This window comes from Micrasema longulum, unplaced genomic scaffold (assembly GCF_059751315.1).
Source record: "Micrasema longulum isolate JH-2025_06_02 unplaced genomic scaffold, ASM5975131v1 h1tg000383l, whole genome shotgun sequence".
Classification (NCBI taxonomy): Eukaryota; Metazoa; Arthropoda; class Insecta; order Trichoptera; family Brachycentridae; genus Micrasema; species Micrasema longulum.
In genome coordinates this window covers 1,374,061-1,398,173 of record NW_028277584.1, presented here as the reverse complement: position 1 = coordinate 1,398,173, position 24,113 = coordinate 1,374,061, and the positions used below count along the sequence as shown (strand labels likewise).

At 32.4% G+C, this 24,113-nt stretch overlaps 2 protein-coding genes across 6 annotated transcripts in view; one reads left to right on the top strand and one right to left on the bottom strand.

The window, feature by feature from the left end:
• Positions 1-1,574: 1,574 nt before the first annotated feature.
• On the top strand, positions 1,575-22,515 carry LOC148282035 (uncharacterized). 2 transcript variants are annotated; one of them, XM_088225746.1, is made up of 7 exons: positions 1,575-1,833; positions 8,287-8,454; positions 9,312-9,598; positions 10,079-10,244; positions 10,345-10,468; positions 12,289-12,431; positions 21,776-22,515. In XM_088225746.1, the coding sequence occupies exons 1-7, from the start codon at positions 1,708-1,710 to the stop codon at positions 21,785-21,787; spliced, it is 1,026 nt and encodes a 341-aa protein (XP_088081872.1). In that variant the 5' UTR covers positions 1,575-1,707; the 3' UTR covers positions 21,788-22,515. The 2 variants fall into 2 exon arrangements, with proteins under 2 accessions (XP_088081872.1, XP_088081870.1); XM_088225744.1 differs by lacking the exon at positions 21,776-22,515 and adding an exon at positions 13,515-19,225 and having other exon boundaries at positions 1,576-1,833.
• Positions 20,853-24,113, bottom strand: part of LOC148282034 (uncharacterized) — a 16,525-nt gene continuing 13,264 nt past the window's right edge. For 3 of the 4 annotated variants that reach the window (XM_088225740.1, XM_088225741.1, XM_088225743.1), the window contains 4 exons: positions 23,708-23,829; positions 23,484-23,584; positions 22,615-22,702; positions 21,573-22,361 (listed from right to left, as the gene is read on the bottom strand). In XM_088225740.1, coding sequence (XP_088081866.1) covers positions 21,696-22,361; positions 22,615-22,702; positions 23,484-23,584; positions 23,708-23,829 — 977 coding nt within the window. In that variant the 3' untranslated portion in view covers positions 21,573-21,695. Of the gene's footprint in view, positions 20,994-21,572; positions 22,362-22,614; positions 22,703-23,483; positions 23,585-23,707; positions 23,830-24,113 lie in introns of those variants that run through there. The other variant, XM_088225742.1, reaches the window with a different exon arrangement.

Here is a 24,113-nt window from a genome sequence, read left to right as displayed (position 1 = left end):
TAGGTAAATCATAAAAATGCAAACACGTATTCCCTTTTTTTGCATTATAAAAAAATTACATTGGGCCATCATCAAGGGTATATGAAAAATAAATTAATGAAAAGTTAGGCTACAATATTTTTTCATAATATCCTCCAGCAAAAAATATACAGTTAGGTACAGTAAAACAAAAAATATTCTGGTTGAAAACATAATATTTTTCTTCTACCTGTTATGTAGTACGTATACCTATTTATGTTTACATTAATTTTAAACTTCATTATGTATAAAAGAAAGCTTGTCTACATGCTGGCCAACACATCGGCCAGTACGTTGGCGCGCGTATTGGTAACGAAATCGCTATACTGCTCATACGTTGGCGAGTCGTTCTCAGTACCAGTTCGTGCTAGCCTATGTGCGGACGTGAAAAAAATCCGCCAGCGCCCTTTGATCAGTGTTGAAAAACCGACAACAGGCGGATCGCACGCCGGCGCATGTGCCAGTGCGTGTGCCAGCTCTGCTAGCTACAAATACTCCTCTCTACACGTTTGTCAATACGTATGGGGATGCAACATCGCCTTCCAAATCATCGATAAACAGGGGCGCGTTGATGTACCGAAGAATTAACATCGATGTCTAAAAATATTGTAAAATATATAAATACAGGGTGTTCTTTAAACCCTGTCACATCCGAAACCACAATGATCAGTATGGGCATGAATACATATTAGCATATTTAAAAAAATATTTAGAACGAAGAAATTTTTTTAAAATAAAATATTTAAAAAAAACAAACGGTTGCTTACTTCTGCAGGGGAGAAGCGAGGGGGGTGCGGCTGTCCGGTTGACAGTGTATCAGGCTCTCCCCTCCCCCCTTCTCGTTTCTCCCCTACAAGAGTAAGCAACCATTTGTTTTTTATTTATCTTTTATTTTTTAAGATTTAAGTAGTTCTAAAAATTTATTTTTATGTGCCAATATGTCTACTTGCTCATACTGATCACCGTGGTTTCGTATGTGACAGGGTTTAAAGAACACCCTGTATATATTTATATGTTTCGTAAAAAAATAACATGGTTACTGCAGACGTTTTTGCCTACTTCGAAACATCGATGTTTTTTTCTAAACGAATATGGATATTTTATCCGATGTTTTCAATACAGAAATAATTCGTAGGTATGCGTATGCATCCCTAAGCACGTAATTGCCTAAGTACTGGCGAACGTATTGGCCAGCGTGTGGGTCTATCTTTCTTGCATCATCTTGGTGTGTACGTGTGTGTAGATACATAATAGTAATATATGTATAAATATCTTTTTAAGAATGTGGTAGTAATGTATTTATTTAATACACACTTCTACATACTGACGTGTGTTCTTTTATGTATATACCTATTACCTATCCTAACCTACGCGAAAACGAGATAGCAATGATATCTGAACGCTTCTTCTAAATTAAAACTGGTATTTCAATATAGGTATATCTCGTATGCATTCACTCTCTTTGCCTTTCATCGAGAAAAACAGAGAGAGAAATATAAGAGACTTGCGTCAGTCAGAATCAGCTGTAGAGTTCGAGGTAAAAAGAGAGAAATCTTGTACTTATATTTTTGTCAGCCATTAACAACCAAAACCGAACGCTAGTGGTCTTCGGCCGTCCGAATTTGATCGCGGAGTTTGATAATATTTTAAGTGTTTCATAATTATTAGTAGTAAATTACTGTTTACATTATGCTTATCACTTGCAAATGTTTAAATGTTTCAATCAGCGATGAAAACGGGCACGGTACCGTCAACTTGGAAATAGAGAAGCTTGGGCTTAGTTCTTCCGAACAAAGGGATCTGTTCTTCGCCGAGGTAAACAATTTTATTGGCCTTGACTTTAACAGGGTGGGGGTGTGATTTAGTTTTTTTGACTATCTTTAGTTTTTCCATAATCTTGTTTATCACGAATATATCTACGGACAAATTATTAATGCTTAGTTTCCTCTGCCCTACATCACGAACACAAAGGAATTATTGGTAGCGTCGTAGGTGCGAGGTACCGAGATCTTTCTTTTTGTTTTTGTAATTTCACTTGTGTTATAAAACACCGGTTGTACATAATATACACTAAATATACATTTTATGTAACAGCAATATTTTATTTAAGTATTGTTTTACAATTATGAAGTCTTCCCTGAGTAATGTCCTATTTTCTGTTATAAGTACGTCAATCAAATGTGTACAATTTTGAATGACGCCTTTATCAATAAATTTATATTTAGTTTACTTTAAATCCCATCACATTTAAATAAGTAATATTTTTTAAGCTTTTGTAAGTATTCTTGATTTAGTAAAAATCTTCAACTGCTCAAATCCTATTAGACAGCTCATAAAAACAGTTCCTTTAAAAATATTAGTACCCGTACATCTCGGAGTTCAGACTTAATGTGTTCTTGAAAATATGAAAAATGGTTGTTAAGTAATTATAAATTAAAATAGTGCAATCTTTGTTAAGAGAGTTACTAAGTAAACACTTACTAAGTGGGTACAATACAATAGACCAATAATATCTAAATAGAAATAGCCAATAGAAAAAATATTTTTCTTGCAACTTGAAAACTGAATTGTATTTCATTTGTGTTTTTTTTATCGATATGTAATAACCGATAAATGGAGTATGTACTTTTATAACAGTGAAAATAGTTCGATTGGAATCTATTAAAAAAGTACACTTGATTTTTATTTTTAAAAATTTATTAGGGCCTTCTGCCAAAACATGATAAAATCGGTTAAAAATTGGTTACATAGATTTATCATTTCGAAATAATATTAGATGCACAAAAACCAGTGTGCAATTCAAAAAAAATACTAGAATAAAGTGGTTGTAGCAATCAAATTGATGGGGATAAAGTAATAAAAATAAGCTGATTAACGCATTGCCAAAAAAGTTTTAATGTAATTAAGCTAAAAAAACCTAATTTAAGTCTTAGCAAAGTGTTCTTTTTGATCAAGTTATCTAAAATCTAGCATATCATTTGCGCAAAATTGTTTTAAAAGTGCTACCTAAGTAAATTTAAATTACTAACCAAGCTAAATATTAAAAAACTTATAAGTACTATGCATAGACGGGGTTTACGTTCGAGGCGTATGGAAGAAATGCCGTGATGTGTTTTGACACTGCTCGGTTGAGTTTCGTTAAAAATTGGTGCCTCGATATTCAAGAATATGATATATTCGTGAATATTGACTGGCTAACTTTTTATCTAAACTCAACCGAACAGCGTCACAACACACTACCGTATTTTTTCCGTGCGCCTTGAACATGGACCCGACTATACCAAACTGTATGTACCTTAAATATTAAAGTGCTGTGTTAAAATTGTACAATAAGTGTACTGTTTTTTAAAATCATTCATTATTTTGGGATTATTTTAAACAGTGAAATCCTATCGAAAATTGTCAGTAAAAATGAAATAAATCATATTGATTAACTATTATTTTGTCAGCATTTTGCGAAAATATTTAAAAAGAAAGCTATTTTGGCATAGAAAAAAAATTGCATTAAAAGTTAGACATCAATGACAAATAACAAGTATAATTAAATTGATACGTCACAAGCCCAAAGTCTTTCAATCCTTCGTTTCGAGTTTCGTCGTAATCATACATGATGATACGCAGAAAAATGCTGAAAATACTTTGATTTCACTGCAACTGTAAATAGATATATCGTTTCATCAGTAAATACAATTCATTTGATTAAATATGTTTATAATCAGTAAAAAAAATTATTAAATTTTTTTTAAATTTTAAAACACAGAAGTTATAAAACTGTTGGCCAGTATCATAACTTCTCGTGGCACTTACTCGCTAATGGTGGAGATACGAGGGCGGATTGAAAATGTAGCTACCTAGGTAGGAAAAAAACTTTTTTTTTTCAAAAACCATTTATTTCGTAACATAGTCTCCTTTTACTTCGACACACTTAGTAAGACGATATTCCAACTTTTTTATACCATCTGAATAATACGATTTCGGGAACCTCTCAAAATACGCGTTAGTTTCAGTAATCACTTCTTCGTTTGAGCTGAATCTTTTTCCTGCGAGCCATTTTTTCATGTTTGGAAACAGGAAAAAGTCACTAGCAGCTAAATCTGGACTATAGGTGGATGATCAACCAATTCGAAGTGTATTTCACATAAATTTAGCATCGTATCTAATGCTATGTGAATCGGTGCGTTGTCTTGAAGAAAGAGCACTTTTTTCTTCTTTAAATGTGGTCGTTTTTCCTTTATTGCATCATTCAATCGATCCAATAATGGACGATAATACTTTCCTGTGATTGCGGATCCTTTTTTAAGATAATTGATGAGCAATATTCTGAGTGCATCCCAAAATACAGTGGCCATAACCTTGCCAGTCGATTTCACTGCCTTTGTCTTCTTCGGAGCACTTCCACCAGCTTCCACCCATTGTTTCGATAGATTTTTGGTTTCAGGTGTATAGTGGTGCACCCACGTTTCATCAGCAGTTATTAATCGCCGCCAAAAATCAACAAGATAACGCTTTATCATGCCAAAACACTGCTGTGAATTTGTCTCTCGAACTCTTTTTTGTTCGACACTGAGCAAACGCGGCACCCATCTTGCCGATAGCTTTTTCATATGCAAATGTTCATGCAAAATGTTGAACACACGTTCATATAAGATGTTTACCATTTCAATCTCACGCAACTTCACTCGGCGATCATTCATAACTGTATCTTGGATTTTCTTGATATTTTCTTCAGTAACCACCTCTTTTGGCCTTCCCGTTGATGGTAATCTTCAAATTTCAAACTTCTAAATTTCAGCAATCCAATATTTTACCATGTAATCTGACGGAGCCGACTCACAGTAATGTTTATCGAGCTTTTCTTTTGTCTCTTTCGCCGTTTTCCCTTTCAAATAATAATTTTCTTTTCAATAATTTACCACAAAATCTACGTCAAGAAATAAATTACAGAAAATTTAAGAATAAATTAAAGAAAAGCTTCTTGACATAATTAACATTAACTGTATTTTGAAAATGGAGATGTATGTTTAATATGTGCCTGTGTTTATAAATTTTGTGTTTTTATTTAATATTTTTTAGTGTTATATTTTCTCAATTTTTTTTAAATTGTTTAATTTTTATTTAATTTTATTATTATTTTGTTTTGCATTTTTTGTTTCTTTTTTATGTTATTTTGTAAACTTGCCAAACACAAAAGCCAGACTCTTTTTTGGCAAGTTCAACCTTACGTGTCCCATTTTTATACTGAATGTATTGTTAATTGTTTATTTATGCTAATAAAGGTTTTTATTTTAAAAAAATAGTGTTTAATCACTGCACAAAATTAGCTTTTTTTTCCATTTTTCAGGAAACACAAAAGTTGTTTTTTTCAAACGACTACAATAAATAAACTAATCGATGAATTTTTAATTTGGGTGACATTTTAACAGCTGCCATTTGACAGATCGCAATTTGGAAAAAATAAATCTTTTTTGTATTTGTGCTGCCACTTAGCGCTAGGTAGCTTCATTATCAATCCACCCTCGCAATACAATTTCTTCGTTACCTGTACACGAGAGAGTATGGATACTATCCATCATTGTTCCTTTTAGGTATGCTTGGTATGACTAGTTTGTAGGCCAGAAGGAGCACTGCCTTGTTTGTGATGGCCTTCAAACTTTTGAGCGCCTAAAATTATATGTATCGAGCAACTATTTGAGAGCTAGGCAACACTATTTGTTCTTCCTGAATGCAGGATGAATTTACTGTTGATTATGCCTGTAGGGAGGACTATTGGTCTGTTGAACAGCCTACCGAGAAAGGTGGATCTTTTCCACGCTGTGATTACCAGTTTTAGACTCTTCTTCTCTAACTATGTATCATAATTTATATTCGTGATTTCTTTATAAATATTTTATTTCTTCACTTTGTTACTGTTTTATCTCAGTTGAATGTTACGGCTGTTTGTTTGCTATAGTTGTTATGGACTAATAATTGTTGTACCTTATTAATCTACTGTGAACTTTTTTTTTTAACATGTTTTTGTAAATACTAATCGTATTATGTGCGGTGTAAATGGCAGTTGTGCTGTATTGTAAATTTAATTAAATAAATGAATAAACAACTACGGCAACGAGTTATGCTCTATTTTTATTTTAAATGAGGAATTTCATTGGTACTGGAAATTATATATTTAAAAAATTCTTACACGCGGTAAAAATTAGATCATTTAATTGTCTTCACGTTTAGGATGTTTTCATACGTAGGGGTTTCTCTTTTAAAATGTCAGCTCAACTCACTGATGACAACCTGTGACATCAAGGGCGGTTGAATTTCAAAATTACTCAGCTTCAAAAAAAAATCATAGCAATGATAAAATAAAAACATAATAAAAAAAATTTGGCTTAATTTGATAGTCTATTAAAAAATTTAAAAAAACAACCGAACTTCGTCATGTGTCTAGTAAGGGAATAATGTGTATATGTTTTGAATGAAGAACTCAAAGTGTTGGAATCAATGACATGTGGCATTAACCCTTTAAGATGCATGTTTTTTTATATTAATTACAATTATGTTTTCACGCCATATTAAAAACTGTTCTTTTTACAAATAACCTTTCTTTATCAAAATGAAAAAAAATCCGTGAATTATTGTTCATTGATTGATATAAATAAATAATAAAAATTATAACTAATGAAAAAACAAAAAATTTAAAATTTCTGATGGGACTCCGTAAATTAGTTCTCGTCCTTCAAGTTCAGGTCTTTAAAGAGTGAGTTTAACCAGTGATCCCCCAAAGATGCGACTTCGATATAAAGCATCACATTCACATAGAATGTGTACGAGTGTTTCTTCATCTGCACTGCAGAACCTACATATTGAAGTTTCAGAAAGGCGTAATTCTAGCGAGGTGTTTATTAAATCTGCAGTGGCCTGTAAGGGCTCTAGTAATAGCCCTCACTTGGTTTCGGTCAAGCCTAATAAGGTCTAAAGCAAACTTTTGTGGGTACCCTTTAGTAGTTTCTTCAAATGGTGCTGACCAGGTGCTTTTTGCCAGTGCATTATGCTCGGCTTTCTTCATTACGAGGAGCACATTTGGGCAACGCACACTAGGATTCTGGGCCTATTAGGGCTGTCTCAGCTCCCAGCCTCGCCAATTCATCAGGTGCCTCGTTACACAATCAAGTGCCTGTAGGCATTATGCTAATTTAGAATTGATCTCTACCGAGCTCAGGGCTTTTAGAGCTGGCTAACTATCGGATAGAAATAACAAAATATTTTTATATTGTCTGTGCAAATTTTCATGTGCATATGCAAAGATGGCAAAGAGTTTCGTTTGGAAAACTAATAGAAAACCTGATAAAAATGTTTAGCGGGTCTGACTCCGTGTATTCCCACCCCCGCTTGTCCATCCTTGGAGCCATCGGTATATCACACGATGTCTCTTTCCCTATAAGGTAGGGGGCTTTCAGGCAGCCATTGTTCCCTATCAGGTATAAGCACCTTAAAGTCCCTTTGGAAGTTGAATTCCATAGTCATTACATTCGATGGCATAGCCAAAATTGAATCTTCAATGAGAAATTGCCGAAAATTAACATTCCCAGACTCCATCACACGTAGCATAGTCATACCCGCTTCCATCTGCACATGAATGTTTAGAGGATTTAGGCATAACATAGTTTCCATTGCTGGTGGGATGGAGTTTATTGCACCAGTGGCAATGCTGCAGTGCATTCTCGGTAAACTGGATAAATGCACCGCTACATATCTTTCGTCGAGCTTTTTTGTGACAAGCTATGCAACCATAAGTGTCCACAAGTCTTACCATGGCTGCATATATCTAAAGTCCAGCCTTTGGTTTTAGGCTCCATTTATTACCTACCATGCATGCGGCAGCCAGTGCCCAGTATGATTATAACCTTTCTGATCACATGTTGTAAATGTAACTTCCAAGGCAGTCTCTGATTGCAATTAATTTAAAATCAAAAATATTTGTTTCAGTAGTTTGTTTTTTTCTTCTTCTTTTTCACTGTAAATAAAAATTTTGATTCCAATACAGCCTTGAAACATTCCCAGACTGTTTGGTATCAAAACTATGAGCGATAAAAGTGACATTAGTGAAGTTAAAAGCATTGTCTGGTGGTATCTCAGTTGAGTCCAGTAAACAACATAATGTATGTACATATTTGATATCAATATACGACTAGTGATAAAGTGATTCTATTTATCGAGAGTTATAAATATTTGATGTTGTGTTAGATTATTCTGCTAATTTATGTGCATTGTATTGGACAGAGGCTGGGATCTGCTTGTGACTGGAGTGTGCGGTGTGAAGAAACATCGCTCGTGGAGAGTTATTGTGTTGGTGCTTGGTTGGTCCATCGCTGCCTCGTCTGCCAGACATACACACACGCCATATTCATGCAAGATACACGGCAAATGCTTGCTAATACTGATCTCATTGTAAGTCACCAAACAAAATATAAGTTACATATCATGTTTTTGGCTAGTGAAATAATAGTTTTTGACTGTCTTCGAACAGGGTTTCAGGCTGTCAAATCAAATTTATATTACTGTAATAATATTATGTAAATATAAAAGGATAAATAAATTTGTTTGAGACTTGAAATAAATATTTACTCCTTTTCAGAAAGAATCTAAACTTTTGGCTGATTGTTTTTAATATACATAAAAAAAAAAACATTTTACTGTAGGTATTAACAGGAAAAGATTTTTTTTATCTCTCTTATATTTATGTGATAAACCATGTTAGTACTAAAATGTCAAAAGTGCAATGATTTCAAAAGAAAAAACAAAATGTTTGGACGATTTTAATAATTTTATACCTACTTCAAGGTTGTTAGTTAATTAAATAATGAATGTGCTCCGAAATTTAATTTAAATAATAATAATTTTCTTATCATAATGTAAATAAACAAATTTGAATGCATATTATGTGTATTAAAATCCTTGTACAAATATGTTAAACAAAACCCAACAATATTTTATTAAAATTTAATAAAAATGTATAAACATAAAAATATGTACTTAGTAAAAGATGAAAAATATGTGGCGTTATTGTTATACAATAACAGTTATTTAATCCATATATATTATGTGTTTGGTTTATGTTAATCTCTTTATAAGTGTGCAATCTATAAATGTGGCACATTTTTTATCTCAAAAGTTGCTCCATTTTGTAGACAGTTGTGTCAATAGTGAGTAATAATCAATAAAAGTGGAATAAGAATAATAACTGATGCATATTACCAATGAAAATAAATTATCTTTATTGAGGTCTGTGATTTCAATCAATTTAGGTAACTGAAGAAGTGGTAGAACAACTTCGCAGAAGTGAAAAATATTCTCCGGTATTTAATATGCTGGTCAATCAACCCAGCGAGGAACTAGGAGCCAGGAAGGGAGCTGTGGGTGAACTGGGGAGGGCTCGGTTGGACACCGGAAACCTCTCTAGGAAGCTGACTCGGGCTCTTCAGGCCAAGGTGGATGCAGTGGAGGAGTCAGTTAGGCTCTTCCGAGAAAAGCAATATGCAGAATTTGAACAATTCAGAGACAGAGCACATACAGATCACCGGATTTTATCTAGGTAATGATTTATTGTCATAATCATTTCTTGGATTCTTTTAAACACCATAGAAAAACTAATATTTTATGTTTTAATAGCAGGTATTTTTAGGGAAACATGCCACGTTATAAATGGCGATTTACAGGTTTATTATTTGAGTAAAATGAATTTTCCATAGAAATATTGCAACTAAATAATGTAATTTTTATTTATTTTTCTTCTAAAAACCTACTTACTAAAACCGACATGCTTTTTTAAGTCGAGAAATATATCTAGTTCAGTGCCTCATTGGCATTTATTTATAATATAAATTATTTGACAAAGATTGCACTAACCATATACATGGTTATCACTGGATTACTATTGTTGTAACTACAATCATAGTAAGTAATCAATTGTAAAGATAATTAATACAAAATTATTATCTATGCAGCATATTTAGATATAGGTATATGTATTGAGTAATTTTTAATCTGTTGAATGTTTATTTCAATCTTACAGTTTTCTTTTTCAATCTGGAGTTCCTGGTGCAGTGGAAAATACTAATAGGAACTTAATACCTCAAGGAAAGGATGTCATACAACAAATAACTCCTAAAAGTAGACATGCACCTAATTTTGGTAGTGAAGCTCCACCTTCTAGTAAACCTAGAAATAGTAACATGAAGGTACATAATATACATATTCAGCTTGACGTTCACAGTCTATTTTACTGTCAAATAGAAATTAGTTAACACTATTGTTATCTTAATTTTTTTTTTTTTACAGAATACGGTGAATTTAGACAGTTATAAAGAGGATTCTCTCGATTCAGAAGGAATATTTGATTTGGAAGGTACAGATCTTCCAAACAATGGTCTCAATTCAGATAATTATGATTCTGATTCTGATGGTAAATATTGATACTCGCATACTATTCTATTACAAACATATTCGCTGTTGGAAACACAATCTTAAAAATTGTAATAATTATCATATTTAACATGCAAGTTATATATTTTTTATTAATGCTTGGTATATAGGAGTGTGTCAGTTACATTATATGATAGTTGGATAATTTATATAGCGCCATTTTTGTGAAAATCACCTCAAGGGCAATCTGTTGACTTGCGGGGCATTGGCAGTTTACTTATGTACATGTTGGTTGGTCTATGTCCCACTCAGCAAGGGTAAAGATAAAAAAAACAGAAATGTTTTGAAAAATAAATTAAGAGATTTTGAAACAACAGTACATAAAATGTACATGCAAACTTAAAATTTATGTTTGCTTAAAATAACAATAAATACATTGCAAGATAATAAAATAGAAAATACATAAACAGATAAACATATTAACATAGAACATAATCTATAATACCTGCATTATAGATTAGTTCCCATTTAAGTGAACATCATACTTAACGACTGGCTCAGGTGGAATGGCAGAGCATGAGACTTTCTAAGAGGGTGAATCCTTTTACTTTGATGGTAGACAGATCTCAACTGTGTTTCTCGTGGCGTAGGGGAACTATCTACTTATCAAAAACTGAGTTTACTATAATAATGGGCATTTGGTAAATTGACACGGACAAGATACAAGGCAAAACAAATAAACAAAAAAGAGCATTTGGTTAGTAGAGTTTACAGTGACGGTGCTTTGCTCAAACAGTACAAGTTATGATTGACAGGAAATGGCTTACAACAGCCGGGGCTGCGATTACCAGGTAAACGACTCTACACAAGGTGTAATAAATATGGAAATGAACGTGGGTCTTATCTGTTACGACGGACGCTGCGGCGTGGTGGAACATTGAGGAGGCCACCTGCTACACGTGGCTCAGGCGGAGGTCTCGGGCCGCGTCACTGGAGCTAGTTAGGGGTTCGTGCATGGGCTGCCGATGGCTGGACACACTCGGGGTCCAGTAGCGAGGCAGGAAGCCTGGTCAAGCGAGCTGCTTGAGACCAGTGTGCACTCAACCGCACACTAATGGCCTTTTCAAACCGTAGGTCCTACTAAACGTGTGCTAGGTCATCCTGACGGGGAGCAGCCTAACCAAACATAGCGTGCTCTGGCCAAACGTAGCGTGGCCTATCCAAACATGTCCGGGGTCATCCAACCGTAATGTAACCCTGACGGAGTGCGGGGTCATCATGAGGTGTGCGGCTTAATCAAACACGCCACATTGAATTTACAAATATATTGATATAACGATAAACCGTAAGAAATTTGATCAAGGAGTGATCTACCACATACCTGAATCCAAAAGTTGACTGCAGCGGGAAGTTGCTTCGCGTGGTTTGAGTGGAGAAAGGGCGTGGTGAAACTTCGAGCCCAATTCTCACACTGACGCGGCGATTTCGCACAGAGGGCTCGTGTCCGTTTCTTCCCGCACCAACCGCTACTTTTCCCCTCCCCCAGGGGTCAGGTAGCAACAAAGCAATCTCTTTGTTCTTGTGACAGCTGATGAGCGGGGGGGTTACCCGGTGAATTGAGTTGGGATTGGTTGACGAGCTATGTTCTGATTGGTTCGCATGTCTATGGTCTGTCATAGATTATTCAGGGTTAAAAATCTAATAAGTGTTTTTTTTACTGTTGGATTCGGGATAAGAAGTGTATTTTAAATAGCTTGTTTGTTCAGAATTATTTCCTGACAACATCTTTGTAATATTTGGTACATTATAAAATAATCAGGAGCTTATTTTGATAATTAAAAAATGATGTAAACATTACAGATTCAGTGAGCCGTGATGAGGGTATCCATATTACTCGGGATGTTACTCAACAATGGGGATCTGCCATGGCCAAGAGTCTTCCAGTCAATGTGCCGGCATTTACTCAATTTCATGATATTTCTCAAGATGGTCTCGACCAACACGTAAGTTTTCTTCGAAATAATGGAATATATTGTAACTAAACATTTATTTGTGTACAAGTATTGCAGTTATTGTTATTTTACAAATTAAAGTGACCTTTCTCATTATTGATAACAATAATGGTACCGGGTTGAACTCCTGGGAAGGTTGACATGAAATTTGGTTTTACACTGCAGTATTTCACTGTCCCTGGACTGGCACATACGATCACCTTGCCTTCCTCTAACAGATGATCACGATATGCTGCATTTATTTTTCCAATGTACTATCTCTTGCGGATACGGGTTTGATACATTGAAAATGGATTGGGATGACTTGAATTCCGTTTGTTAACATTTATTTATTTATATTACATTACATTAACATATTTTATTGGTACAAAATATTCCCAATAAGTAAAAGTGCTAGTATGTGGGGATATACTATATTATGACACTATTAAAAAAACATTCACATGTCACTCGTCGCATGGGCTGCAAGAACAGTTTTTTTTAAGTGAGTTTTAAGTGATGCATGTTAATGTTTTGTATATCTTTTAAATCTTGAAATTGAATTGTAAAACTTTATCGCTGTATACACAAAACTGTTCCTTTTTCTGTTAGTCCTAGGTTATTCACAAGTTAAATTGTTTGACGCTCTTGTATTTCTTGAGTGTATATTGTAGTTCAAATTTCATCTAATGTTCGTCTTTATTTTATTGTTTTCCATCTTAAACATCATTTTTACCTTTTCTGTGTAGATGAATTCATCTGACAAATTGAGTATTTTTGTTACTTTATTGTTTACTTTATCTGTAGAGTATATATTTTTAGTGCTAAAACATTAAAAGATTTAACATAAAACATTATGGTAATTTAAGAATAAATTAAGAGTTTAAAAGAATTTTCACATACATACATATATCACAATTAAAAAGCTTTATGAAAAAAACAGAATCTTATGTGGAAAAATATTTCAAATAATGGATAAAGGTTTCACCGTGATATAAATTGGTACTTGTCAATTCTGCCATTCGGTATAAAATTCTCTCTTGTTAGTAGTTGGAAATGTTTGCGGATATTTCCTATTGTTGTTTTACTTTCTAGGAGGATGAGCCACGGGACATAGCAGCCAGTATCAAGGCATTAGCTCGCTCTGTTCACAGAGATGATGTGTTTGGGGACCTTCCACGCCCCAGATTTACTACACAGATCTAGTCCGTAGTGCCAGCGATCATTGTGATTAGTTTAGATTACCCTAAGCTTTATACGGCTTATTTACTGTTAAGAAATATAATGTACCTCCGGATAAAGACCACCGGGGCTGGGCAATTGGAGATTCTCATTTTATTCATTTTACGCAATATGTCAATTTCAATATAGTAGACCAAATTCACTAACATTTCGTAATAATAATAATACTATCAACTTTTAGTTTTTCTGAAGCGATCATACAACACAGCTTTGCTAGTCTTCTTATTGGGTTTTTGTAGAGAGTTCTTTCTTTAGAGTCTGCAGTGTAATAATTGCCAACATTCCAAGAAGTGGATTAATGAAAATATTTTAACACATTAAATTTAATATAGCTGAAAATAAATGAATAAATAATTAATAACTGTTAAATAGCCGAAATCAAACTATATTAATTTAACATTTGTGTTTGTTTACTTTTTTTTTGCACCTCAACAGGCCAGGAGACCCAATAACAGTGGTGTATTACATCACAGAACACCCAGGTTTGAGAAAAATCTCATTTTAATTTTTGAGTTCTCACCGGGAATCGAACCCGGAACCTTCAGTCTGTGAGTCAAGTGTCTTGACTACTACACCACAGAGGCCACCAAGAATTTGATGGGCCGCCATTTAACTTCACAAGAATCAGTTTAAAGTGTGTTGGTGAATTTGGCGCCAGGTTTACAATATTATACATCTGTGAAATGTAAAGAATTAAATACATATAGTAAATATCACTGAATGCGATTATAAATAGAAGTCGTACTATATATTATGTAAAGTTGGATTAATATTCAGTCCATCTTTATTATCACATTAATTAAGTAGGGTCGTGTCATCAACCTCATCTCTCTCTGTTTTCTTAATGTGAATCAAATAGTATTTTTCATATACATATATATTTCTTCAGTACCACATTGTTTATTTACAGTTTTTACTGAAAGCTATATATGCAACCCACATATGTATATGTATGTATTGAGTAAGAATATTATTCAAATTAAAATCTGTTGAATGATGAACTTGTTTTATAATGCGTACAACACACTAAATGTATAGTATATACTTTTGTAATAATTTTTATAGGCTATTTAAAGTGATTATTGATAATAACATGTTATGTATATTACAGTCATATTTTCTTTTTTCTATTCAAAATTATTGCGATTGAGTTTTATGGTGCCTTTTAAATATGTACACAAATTAAGATACATTATTTTATTTTATGTTTTGGAGCATGAGCAAAGTATTTAAACAAACAGTTTTGTTCTGTTTCAATTCAATCAATGTTTAAAAAAAAATTGTCAATTTAAGAATCTTCAATTAATGTTAATTTAACACTTATCTTTCAATAAAATACTATAAGGCCAACCCGCACATCAAATTAATATGGGATGGAAATCTTCAAATGATGAACTGTTTTATTTCTAAATTAATTGGTGAATTGCTGGCCCAATGTAGTAAATGTGTTTATTAACCAATGAAAGATCGCTTCCAAATTGTATTGCATATTTAATTTGAAAGGATATACAAATGCATGGTTTGAAAATAAATAACAATACATACTTACATAATTGTTGACATATACGTCGGGCATTTGTGTTTTCGGTTACATTATACATGGATCTAGATTTTTCTAAGAAATAATTTCATATTCAGTTTAGGTGATAATATTATAAAATACTTGGCCATTGATAAGCTATATTACGTATGTTTAATAATTTACTAATGTCCGTCGCCTCTGGTACGTCTACTAATTTTAATTTTTGTAATGTTAAAGTGATGTTCATTTCCTGAGTGTCTATCCTCGTTAAGGCGGATAGCTTGGAAGTTTTTGATAAATTTTTACATATAAACTTATGAATAAATTTATTTTGATATTGTGATAACTGGTGATGATTAGAATTTATTATTCCGATGGTTTTATATAAAGTTGAATATGATCTGATCCAGTGCAAAACAAAAGTAAGATTAAGCGCATTTTGATCAGCTATTATATATTTTGACTTGTCTCAATAAGACATGTATTTTATCAACTTGTTATTATTTCTTTTCGTAATCAGTTTATACTCACTTTTTTTATTGTATAAGAGATTTATGAATAAAGACTGTTGAGATATATCTACTCTACAGTATGATTTTTCTAAGAATGGTCACCTGACAGTTTTGCTTAGGGAAATACAGTAAAACTCCTGTTTTACGTTTTTCTAGGGAGCAACAAAAAAAAGTGAGGAAATGAAAAATGTATGGAATAAATGAAATTACATAAAAAATATTTTTATTATACTAGACTACACTAAATATACTGCAGAAATTATTAAAAAAAGTGCCATAATTAGGGATTATAAATATTTACCTATGATTTCATTAAAAATATTTTGTATTTTTTCAATCAATACTCTATAATGTGTTTTTTTTATTGAATTAAAAAAAAACTTGTTTGAATAATTTTACGTAGGTACTTAACCTTAAAAACTTGAAAAAAAAATTGCATTTGCATAAAATACATACAATGGTTTTTTCCCTAAATATTGAGAAATTTTATTTATATGGTATCACTTTTTTTAGTGTGGTAACACAGAATTTCAACTGTCATTTACACCGCGGCAAAATGTTTCACACTCTTATGATAACCGTTTAAATATCTTCTTTTCACATTATGTTTATAATTTCAAATAATATTTCTAGTGCCAAGTTTTTAAACTTTCCGCATCGTAAATTATTGATGTAAAGATTTTATTCTTCCTAAACTTGCATCAACTGCATGCCACAATTTCGTAAAATGTCAAAATTAGACACATAAACAAAATGGTCAATTACACTGCACCTACTTTGAATTTAGTTTGAGACAATAATTTACACATTTTTTTTATTTGCCTCGATTTTATTCTCCATTCATGCGACGGCGCGCGGCTCGACGTCTTTTGGCAGATTGAATGCATTTAGAAAAAATCAACGTTAAACCGTGGTTATGAAAAACACAAAAACGTTGATTGGGGGGGATATTTGAATGAGAACGTTGGAAGAAAATGGGATTTCGGCGTAAAAAGCGGGAAAATGTAAAATTGAGAAATGTAAAAAGGAGGTTTTACTGTAACATACTTTATGGTTGCCTAAATATCAGAGTACCATTCTTAGAAAAATTCTACTATAAATTATGTACCCTACTTTTTTATTAACAACTTTTGTACTTCTGTGACACTATTCTTAGAACTGTATCCTTTTTTCCTACATTATCTCTGTACTAAGTCATGGGAACTACATAAATTGTATATATATATATATACAAAATAAAAATTTAAAACCAAGTTTTGCTTATACATCTTATTCTTGAATGCACATACATATTTCATTCTGTCAATTATCGCGAGTGAAAAAAGGAAACATTTACATGTTCAAAGCTCTCTTTTTTTCAAGATGTATGAAATCTATATTATGTTAGAGCAGTCAGTACTTCAATTCTCAATACAAAAAATGTTACTCCAGCTTTAAAATACCGGTTATAAGAAAAAACTCACTGCAAATTTAGTAGATATACAAAAGTAAAAATAAATGTTTGATTGTTAACAGAATTTTATTTTATATTTTTTTTGTATTTAATTTATATTTTTTGTCGTAAAAATATAATAAAATACTTCTTCTAAAAAAATTGTATGCTGTTGTGTAGTAAGTTTTTATTTGAAACCGGTTATATAAATCATAAGACTGAAGGCTTCTCTCTTTTATATAAAAATACCTTTATTTTAATATTTTATTTTTATAGGAATACAAACTGAATCCATAATATGTATTTCAATGCCCACTTTATTTCTCAATTTACTGAAAAAAAGAGGGCATTGAAATATTTTTTTATAATAAAGCTGGTATTTATCACTCACTGAGCTCCAATAACTCGAAAATGTATATTAAATTACAATAGTCAATTAGCAAATCAACTATCTAATCCACTTAGTTCTGCTACCCAGTTTTTTTTTTTTAATATTCTGCATCTGGGAACTGGAATGAAATATTAACTTGAAAGTTTTATCCAATGTAAATCACAATTAAATTTCATTAAATGCATTCATCGGTCAATACCTTAATATGTAATACTATTAACAATACTCATAATTTTTTATTAATCAAAATTATTGTGACTAATACATTTCCAATCAATTTTTTTTTCATTTGTTCTTTAATACGAGGGAGAATCAAATATAAGCCGTAATTTGTTTTTAACTGGCAAAGAAGTGAATGAAGGTAGGCGCCGCTCCTGGTGGGAGATTGTATGAGTGTCTAGTTCAGTTTTAACCGCTAGAGCGCAGCATGGTACCACGCTCAGTAGCTGTCGCGATATGTGAAACGGCGGTACCTTCGTCCGTAGCGCAATGCAATATTATAATTAAGTTTCTTGTTCATGAGGGCGTGAAACCATCCAAAATTTTGAGGAGACTTGAGGCACAGTTCGGTAAGGAGACACTTAAAAAGACACAAGTGTATGATGGCACCGACAATTTTTGGAAGGGCGAGAAGCTGGAAAGGTCTCGGCGACCGTATTTTTCGACTTTAAAGGAGTCATACACATTGATTTTCTTCAAGAATGTCGAACTGTAAATCCTGAGTACTAAAGCCAACTGCTGTATGAGACAAAACAGGCATGCCATTGGAAAAGGCGCAACTTTCCGATAAGAAACATTATCTTGCTCCATGACAATGCCTGTCCCCATAAAGCTGCCCTTACTCGGCAAAAGCTTGAAGAGTGGTCCTGGGATAAACTGGGACACCCTCCCTATAGTCTGAACCTATCACCCTGTGATTATTACTTGTTCGGCGCCATGAAAGAAGCACTTGGAGGGCAACATTTTGACACCAATGACGCAGTAAAAACTTTCGTGCGCAATTGGCTGATACACAACCACCTTTTTACGATAACGAGATATATAAATTACCAATTGATTAAAATCAGGAAATTATGTAGAAAAATAATTCCGGTTTATCTTTGATTCACTCTCGTTCTTACTTTAATTTTAGCATTTGCTACAGATTTCATTATGAAGGTTACGGTAAAAATCTATAATTCTAAATAATTGAAATTCTTATTTATGTTTTTAGACCACATATACATATTACAACATGTCTTAAGTTCTATGTCACGATATAACAATTAATATTAAATTATATGTTCAGTGAGATTTAAAGTTAAGCTGTATCTGAATAGCATAGTATATTGTACACAATCATTTGATTTGTCTTATCTTTTTAGATCTTTGTATTCTTTTATATCTTTATATAATTGTTTTTTTTTAGCAGAATTTTCCCCGATAACTTTGGTCCCATGACTTGCAATCCGTCAACTAAAGCTATGTGTTGTACTGGCTGAGTAGTCTTTAAAAGTTTTACAAGTTTCAGATAAATATTTTGTTATATAAGACAGTCATTGTTAATATTACGTTGTGTTGAGACAATAATGTCCAATTGATCTACATACTCTTTGTATTTGACTTTTTTCTTCAAAATTTTTTTATATATTTGTGTAAATTCAGTTGTTAAATAATATTTTTATGTTAAAATAATAAAACCAGTCATTGAATAAATCTCAAAACAGCTTTTGTTTTTTATGTAATTCTATTTCTCTTCAGATTCAAATGGTAAAGCTATGGTTTCCTAAGTAGTGGCTTTATCTAGTAGCCATGATATACCGTGATGCGGTGGCGTAACAAGACGGCAACTTGTTATGCCCACTGCAGAACAGAGATGTCTATGTATAAAACTGGCCCTAAGCCTACATCTGGGAAGAATATCTGACTATAAGTGAAACAAGAGTACTTCAATATCTAATTCAATATCTCAACCTCCAGGTTAGGAGCTTGTCCAGAAAGGGTGAATTCGCTGCGTTTCTCTTGTGCGTAATACGTTATCGTGAATCAAGCGCCAGTTGAGAGTCTGGCAAAGTGCACGCGATTTATGCGCATATTTTGAATTCGCGCAAAACGTTTTGCGGCGAATTTGCACGACAAACTCTTAGAGCTGTAAATCGCATGCACGTCGCCAGACTCGACTCTCGATTACGTATCACGCACGAGAGAATCGCGGCGAATTCGCCCTTTCTGGACAAGCTCTTTGGTCCCTAAATACCTAGGCTATTAACCCCTTCATGAGTAAGTATTAATAAAGTTGTGTTGGTAACAAAAATATGCATTTATCAAAGTGACAGTAAGATCCTGTGATATACATATTTGAAATTATTATTCATTTATGAATATATTACAACAGAAATGGAGAACATTTTATACAAGGGAATATAGAAGTCTAGACATTTACAGGGCTTATGACCGGTCATTGGCTGGTTTAAGTGGCTACTTTACACATTGTGTAACATTCACTATTCTGCCTATGTTTGAAAATCCATATTCCTTCAATTTTTCCATCTTTTGATCTTTGTTAAGTTAAAGAGCTGAAACCTTTATTGATGCAGGTGACATTCTGATTGAATTATTTCACCTATATAGTATATACTAGACAACGCCTGAAAATATTTAAAAAAAAATATGCTTCTTGGACCAGCTGGTTTTATCAACAATATTATTTTATTTTTTGTACCACAACAGGCTAGGAGGCCCAATTACAGTGGTGAATTACATCACAGAACACCCAGGCTTGAAAAAAATCACATTTTAATTTTTGTGTTCTCACCAGGAATCGAACCCGTAACCTTCCGTGTGTGAATCAAGCGTTGTGACCACTACACCACGGAGGCCGCCAAATCCATCCAAATGTTCTTCATCCCTGTTATAATTAATATATTATATTAACTCCCAAGGGGATTGTTTACAAAAATTGGGATATATTCAAAATATTATTGATTATTTATTACAAAGCAGTAGAGTTTTTTTATCATCAAGGACATCGAGGATTTTTCTTTGTAGTATCATCCCTACATGCCATTGCTGCCACATGCTATTAATAGCTTAAGTGGGAGCGAGCAAGCTCATCCACATCTTGAGATGCAAAAAAAAAAAACAGTCATTTCCCATATCACACGCACGTTTATGGGCACATTATATATTTCATTATGATTAATCTAAATGTGAAGGGATAAAAGCGTCCTCCCAAGTTTTGCTTGTGTCTATTGTAATATTTCTTCTATGAACATTATTAGATTTGTTAGAGGTGGTAAAAACCAGCATTCGCGGCATTTTAATTACATATATCATAAAAACAAGTGTAAATGGATTTTCATTATTATTTATTACAAACTCTTATACACACAAAGCCAAAGATTTTTGAGAGTTAATAATTTTCTAAAATGTACTACGATCCTGGTGAGTACGAACGGGTTGAACACATCAGCTTCCTTAGAAAGGGAAAAATTTCCTGAAACCCACACAAGTAAATCTGTCAAATTATTTTGTTTACCATCATTCGGCCATTTAACAACTATGCATACAAACATTTTTGTATATGACTTTGCGTGGGCTTCAAAACATTTTCTGGCAAACTGATATGTTCAATAGTAGCGTACATTTCAAATCACAAAATGGTAGCGTACATTTTTTTCCACGTAACTTGAATGTATATTTCATTTCCCTTAAAGATCAGATATTGCAAAATGTGCCCTTTCTTCGCAAAGCCACATACAAAATAATTTTGAAATTTTTGTAAAAATATTATTTGTAATTAGGAAGTTCAGTGTTTCTTTAATATTGTTTTATTTAGACTATTAAATTTAACCAGAATTTAAAAAAATAAAATATATGTATTTTATTATCAGCGCTATTTTGAAGTTTTGTAGTTTTTATTTTGAAGTTTTTGTCAGTGGCGTCATAAGTTCTAGTTGGTGAGTTCTGCTTCCCGGAAACTGGAAATCTACCACAACACTATCATTGGTTTCGGTAGAACTTGTGACGTAGTTAATTTTTATAAATTTTTTCTTCCGTTTTTTAGATACTTCGCCGTACTATTAAATGCTCTAATTTTTAAGACATGTAAGAAATATTTTTGTATCCAATTTCCCATAGCACTGAACTTCTTCATTAAACTTGTCAACCTTAACTAACAAGAAGAATATTTTTTAATTTAAAAATGATATCCATGAGAACATGTTTTATTGGTAAAATGATTTGATTTAGACATTAAGAAAATGTCTTTTGTTTTAGTTTCTTCACTAGTGGCAATAAACGATTGCCTCTGGAAAGCAGACATCAAGGAGCTTATCGGCTGCAAACGCATCTCAGGTGTTAAACGAACCTTTCTACAAGGACGCAGAATAGTTAATACTTGAGAACGATCAACAGATCCGCTCGGATTTGAGTGCTTTTCATTAGGAGAATGGTTCCAATTATAGCTATGGTTGTTAAAGTTTCTCTGCTGCGATATAAACTCACTGCCTGAAGTAAATATGTCTGCTGGATGCAATGGACAAGGATGATAAGGTTCCTCTAGCTTACATTCATCATTGACATATGATGGAGGGACCCTTTTTAATTGAGGAAACTCATTACTTAATTGAGAGAGAACATCATTGGACCAATTAGATGGATACCTTTTCTTTGCATTCTCAAGTTCGTCTTCCAAATCTCCAATCCTCTTTTCATAGAATCTTGATCGTTTTTGATATTCGTTGTTACGCGCAGTCACTAAATTCATTTGTTCATTAAGGGATTTCATGTCCTGTTGCCTACATGTAATTTCTGCTCGTAGCTTTTTGATCTCTTCAACTTTGGTTTCTATAAGTGTTTTAGCCTGAAATATAAAAATACAATTTACAATTATTTATGCATTTTTAAGGGTTAGAATTAATAAGTCTATATCAATAAACATCTATAAGAAGTTTGCTTTTAAGTCTGGATAGGTTTTTTTATTTTCTATTTCAAGAATAAATATTTTGTATTCTGCTTGTATTATTTTTTACAATTTTGCATACAATACATTTACCAAATCGGCATAATAGCTCTAAGAATTATTATATCAATTTTTTGACTCATGTTTTTAATACCTCGTTTAATTGCTTTTCTTGAGCTGGGAGATCTTTACTATCATCTTTATTTTTTTGTAAACTACAAAAATGTTGATTCATTTCTTGACTGAAAAAAAATGTAAATATGTTTATCAAATTTTGTGTATAATGTAATAAAAAAAAACGTATTTAAATAATATCTAGTTATTATAGTCCTTAAAATATAGCTTGATTAGAATGCCATTTGTCAGAAAAAGTGACGACATAACTTTGTAGTAACGTCAAAGGAGTTATTTATATTGACACACGAAAAATCATTTGTATCTGGTGTGTAATTTATTTTTTTCATACAATGCTCGACACATAAATCAACATTAATATATAAAATCAGCTTTAAAACTAAAATAAACCTAATTATTAAACGTTCTTACAAGGTTACATCATTTTGCAAAAACGTTAGAGATGGGACAAATGTAAATTGATCGAATAAAAAAATTAAATTATTTTTATGTTCATGAAAAAAGTATAAATGTCTGTTTTTGGTGAATAATTGAGTTAATCACACTAATAGGCTTGTTTTTGCGTTTTTTATATGAATTTTCGGAAACAGAGTTTAATGATTGCATGAAATAACTGATAAAATCGATTTGATCAGTGATCAGTAATTTCCCATCACTAATGAAATTAGTTTGACAGCTGTCATTCTAATCAAGCTATATTTTAAGGACTATAGAAATAAAACATGTTTCATAGTGTAGAAAACCATACTATTCTGCAATATTGTGAGAGCTATGAAACCGGCTATTAGTCTACAAAAGTGGATTAAAATATATCAACCTGTTATTCAATTGGAATATTATTTTACAACATTTGTTTTATAAATTTGTTGTAACATGTTTCGTTCATACCTCGCTTGCAGCTCGTGTGTCAGAGAACTGAGTGTCTGTTCTAGATTCTTTGCTGTTATTTCTTTTGTATTTAGTTCATTTTTAAGTTCTTCTACTAGTTCCTAATAACATACAAATGCAACAGAAATTAATAAAATAGCATTACAACATGTAAACTGTCTCTGAAGCTTTCACTTATAAAAGAGTAGAGAGTGTCGTTTGTTTTAGGAAGTTAAATAACTTACAAACATCTGTGTAAATTTGTTTGTATAAGCAGCATTTTCTTCGTTAACTTTTCTTAGTTCTGCCTCAGTGTTTACCATCTTTTTTCTCATCCGGTCATATTCTTTAGCCAATTCACCGTCACCTTTTTGGCAAAATAAAATTATATCATTAGTATAATATGTATGTGTAGTTTAAGTATGTACACAAACATATTGATAGAAATAAGAAACACGCATTATTTATAAATAAGATTTCTACCATCTTCAATGATGCCTACTCGAGTAATAAGGAAATATCATGATTTTTTTAACAATTTTAAATTAATAAGAGTCTATGAAACAGTGTAGAGTAAAAAAAATTTTTTTTTATTAACAAGTAGCATAAAAAATATTTTTAATGTTTAATTTTGAATTTCTGCAAAAAGGT

Bases quoted from the DNA above. Each gene is read 5' to 3' on its own strand.
- LOC148282035 (XM_088225744.1), top strand. From the start codon at position 1,708: ATGCTTATCACTTGCAAATGTTTAAATGTTTCAATCAGCGATGAAAAC. The intron at 8,455-9,311 runs GTAAGTCACCAA...CAATCAATTTAG, and splicing joins TTGCTAATACTGATCTCATT to GTAACTGAAGAAGTGGTAGA. The intron at 10,469-12,288 runs GTAAATATTGAT...TAAACATTACAG, and splicing joins TTATGATTCTGATTCTGATG to ATTCAGTGAGCCGTGATGAG.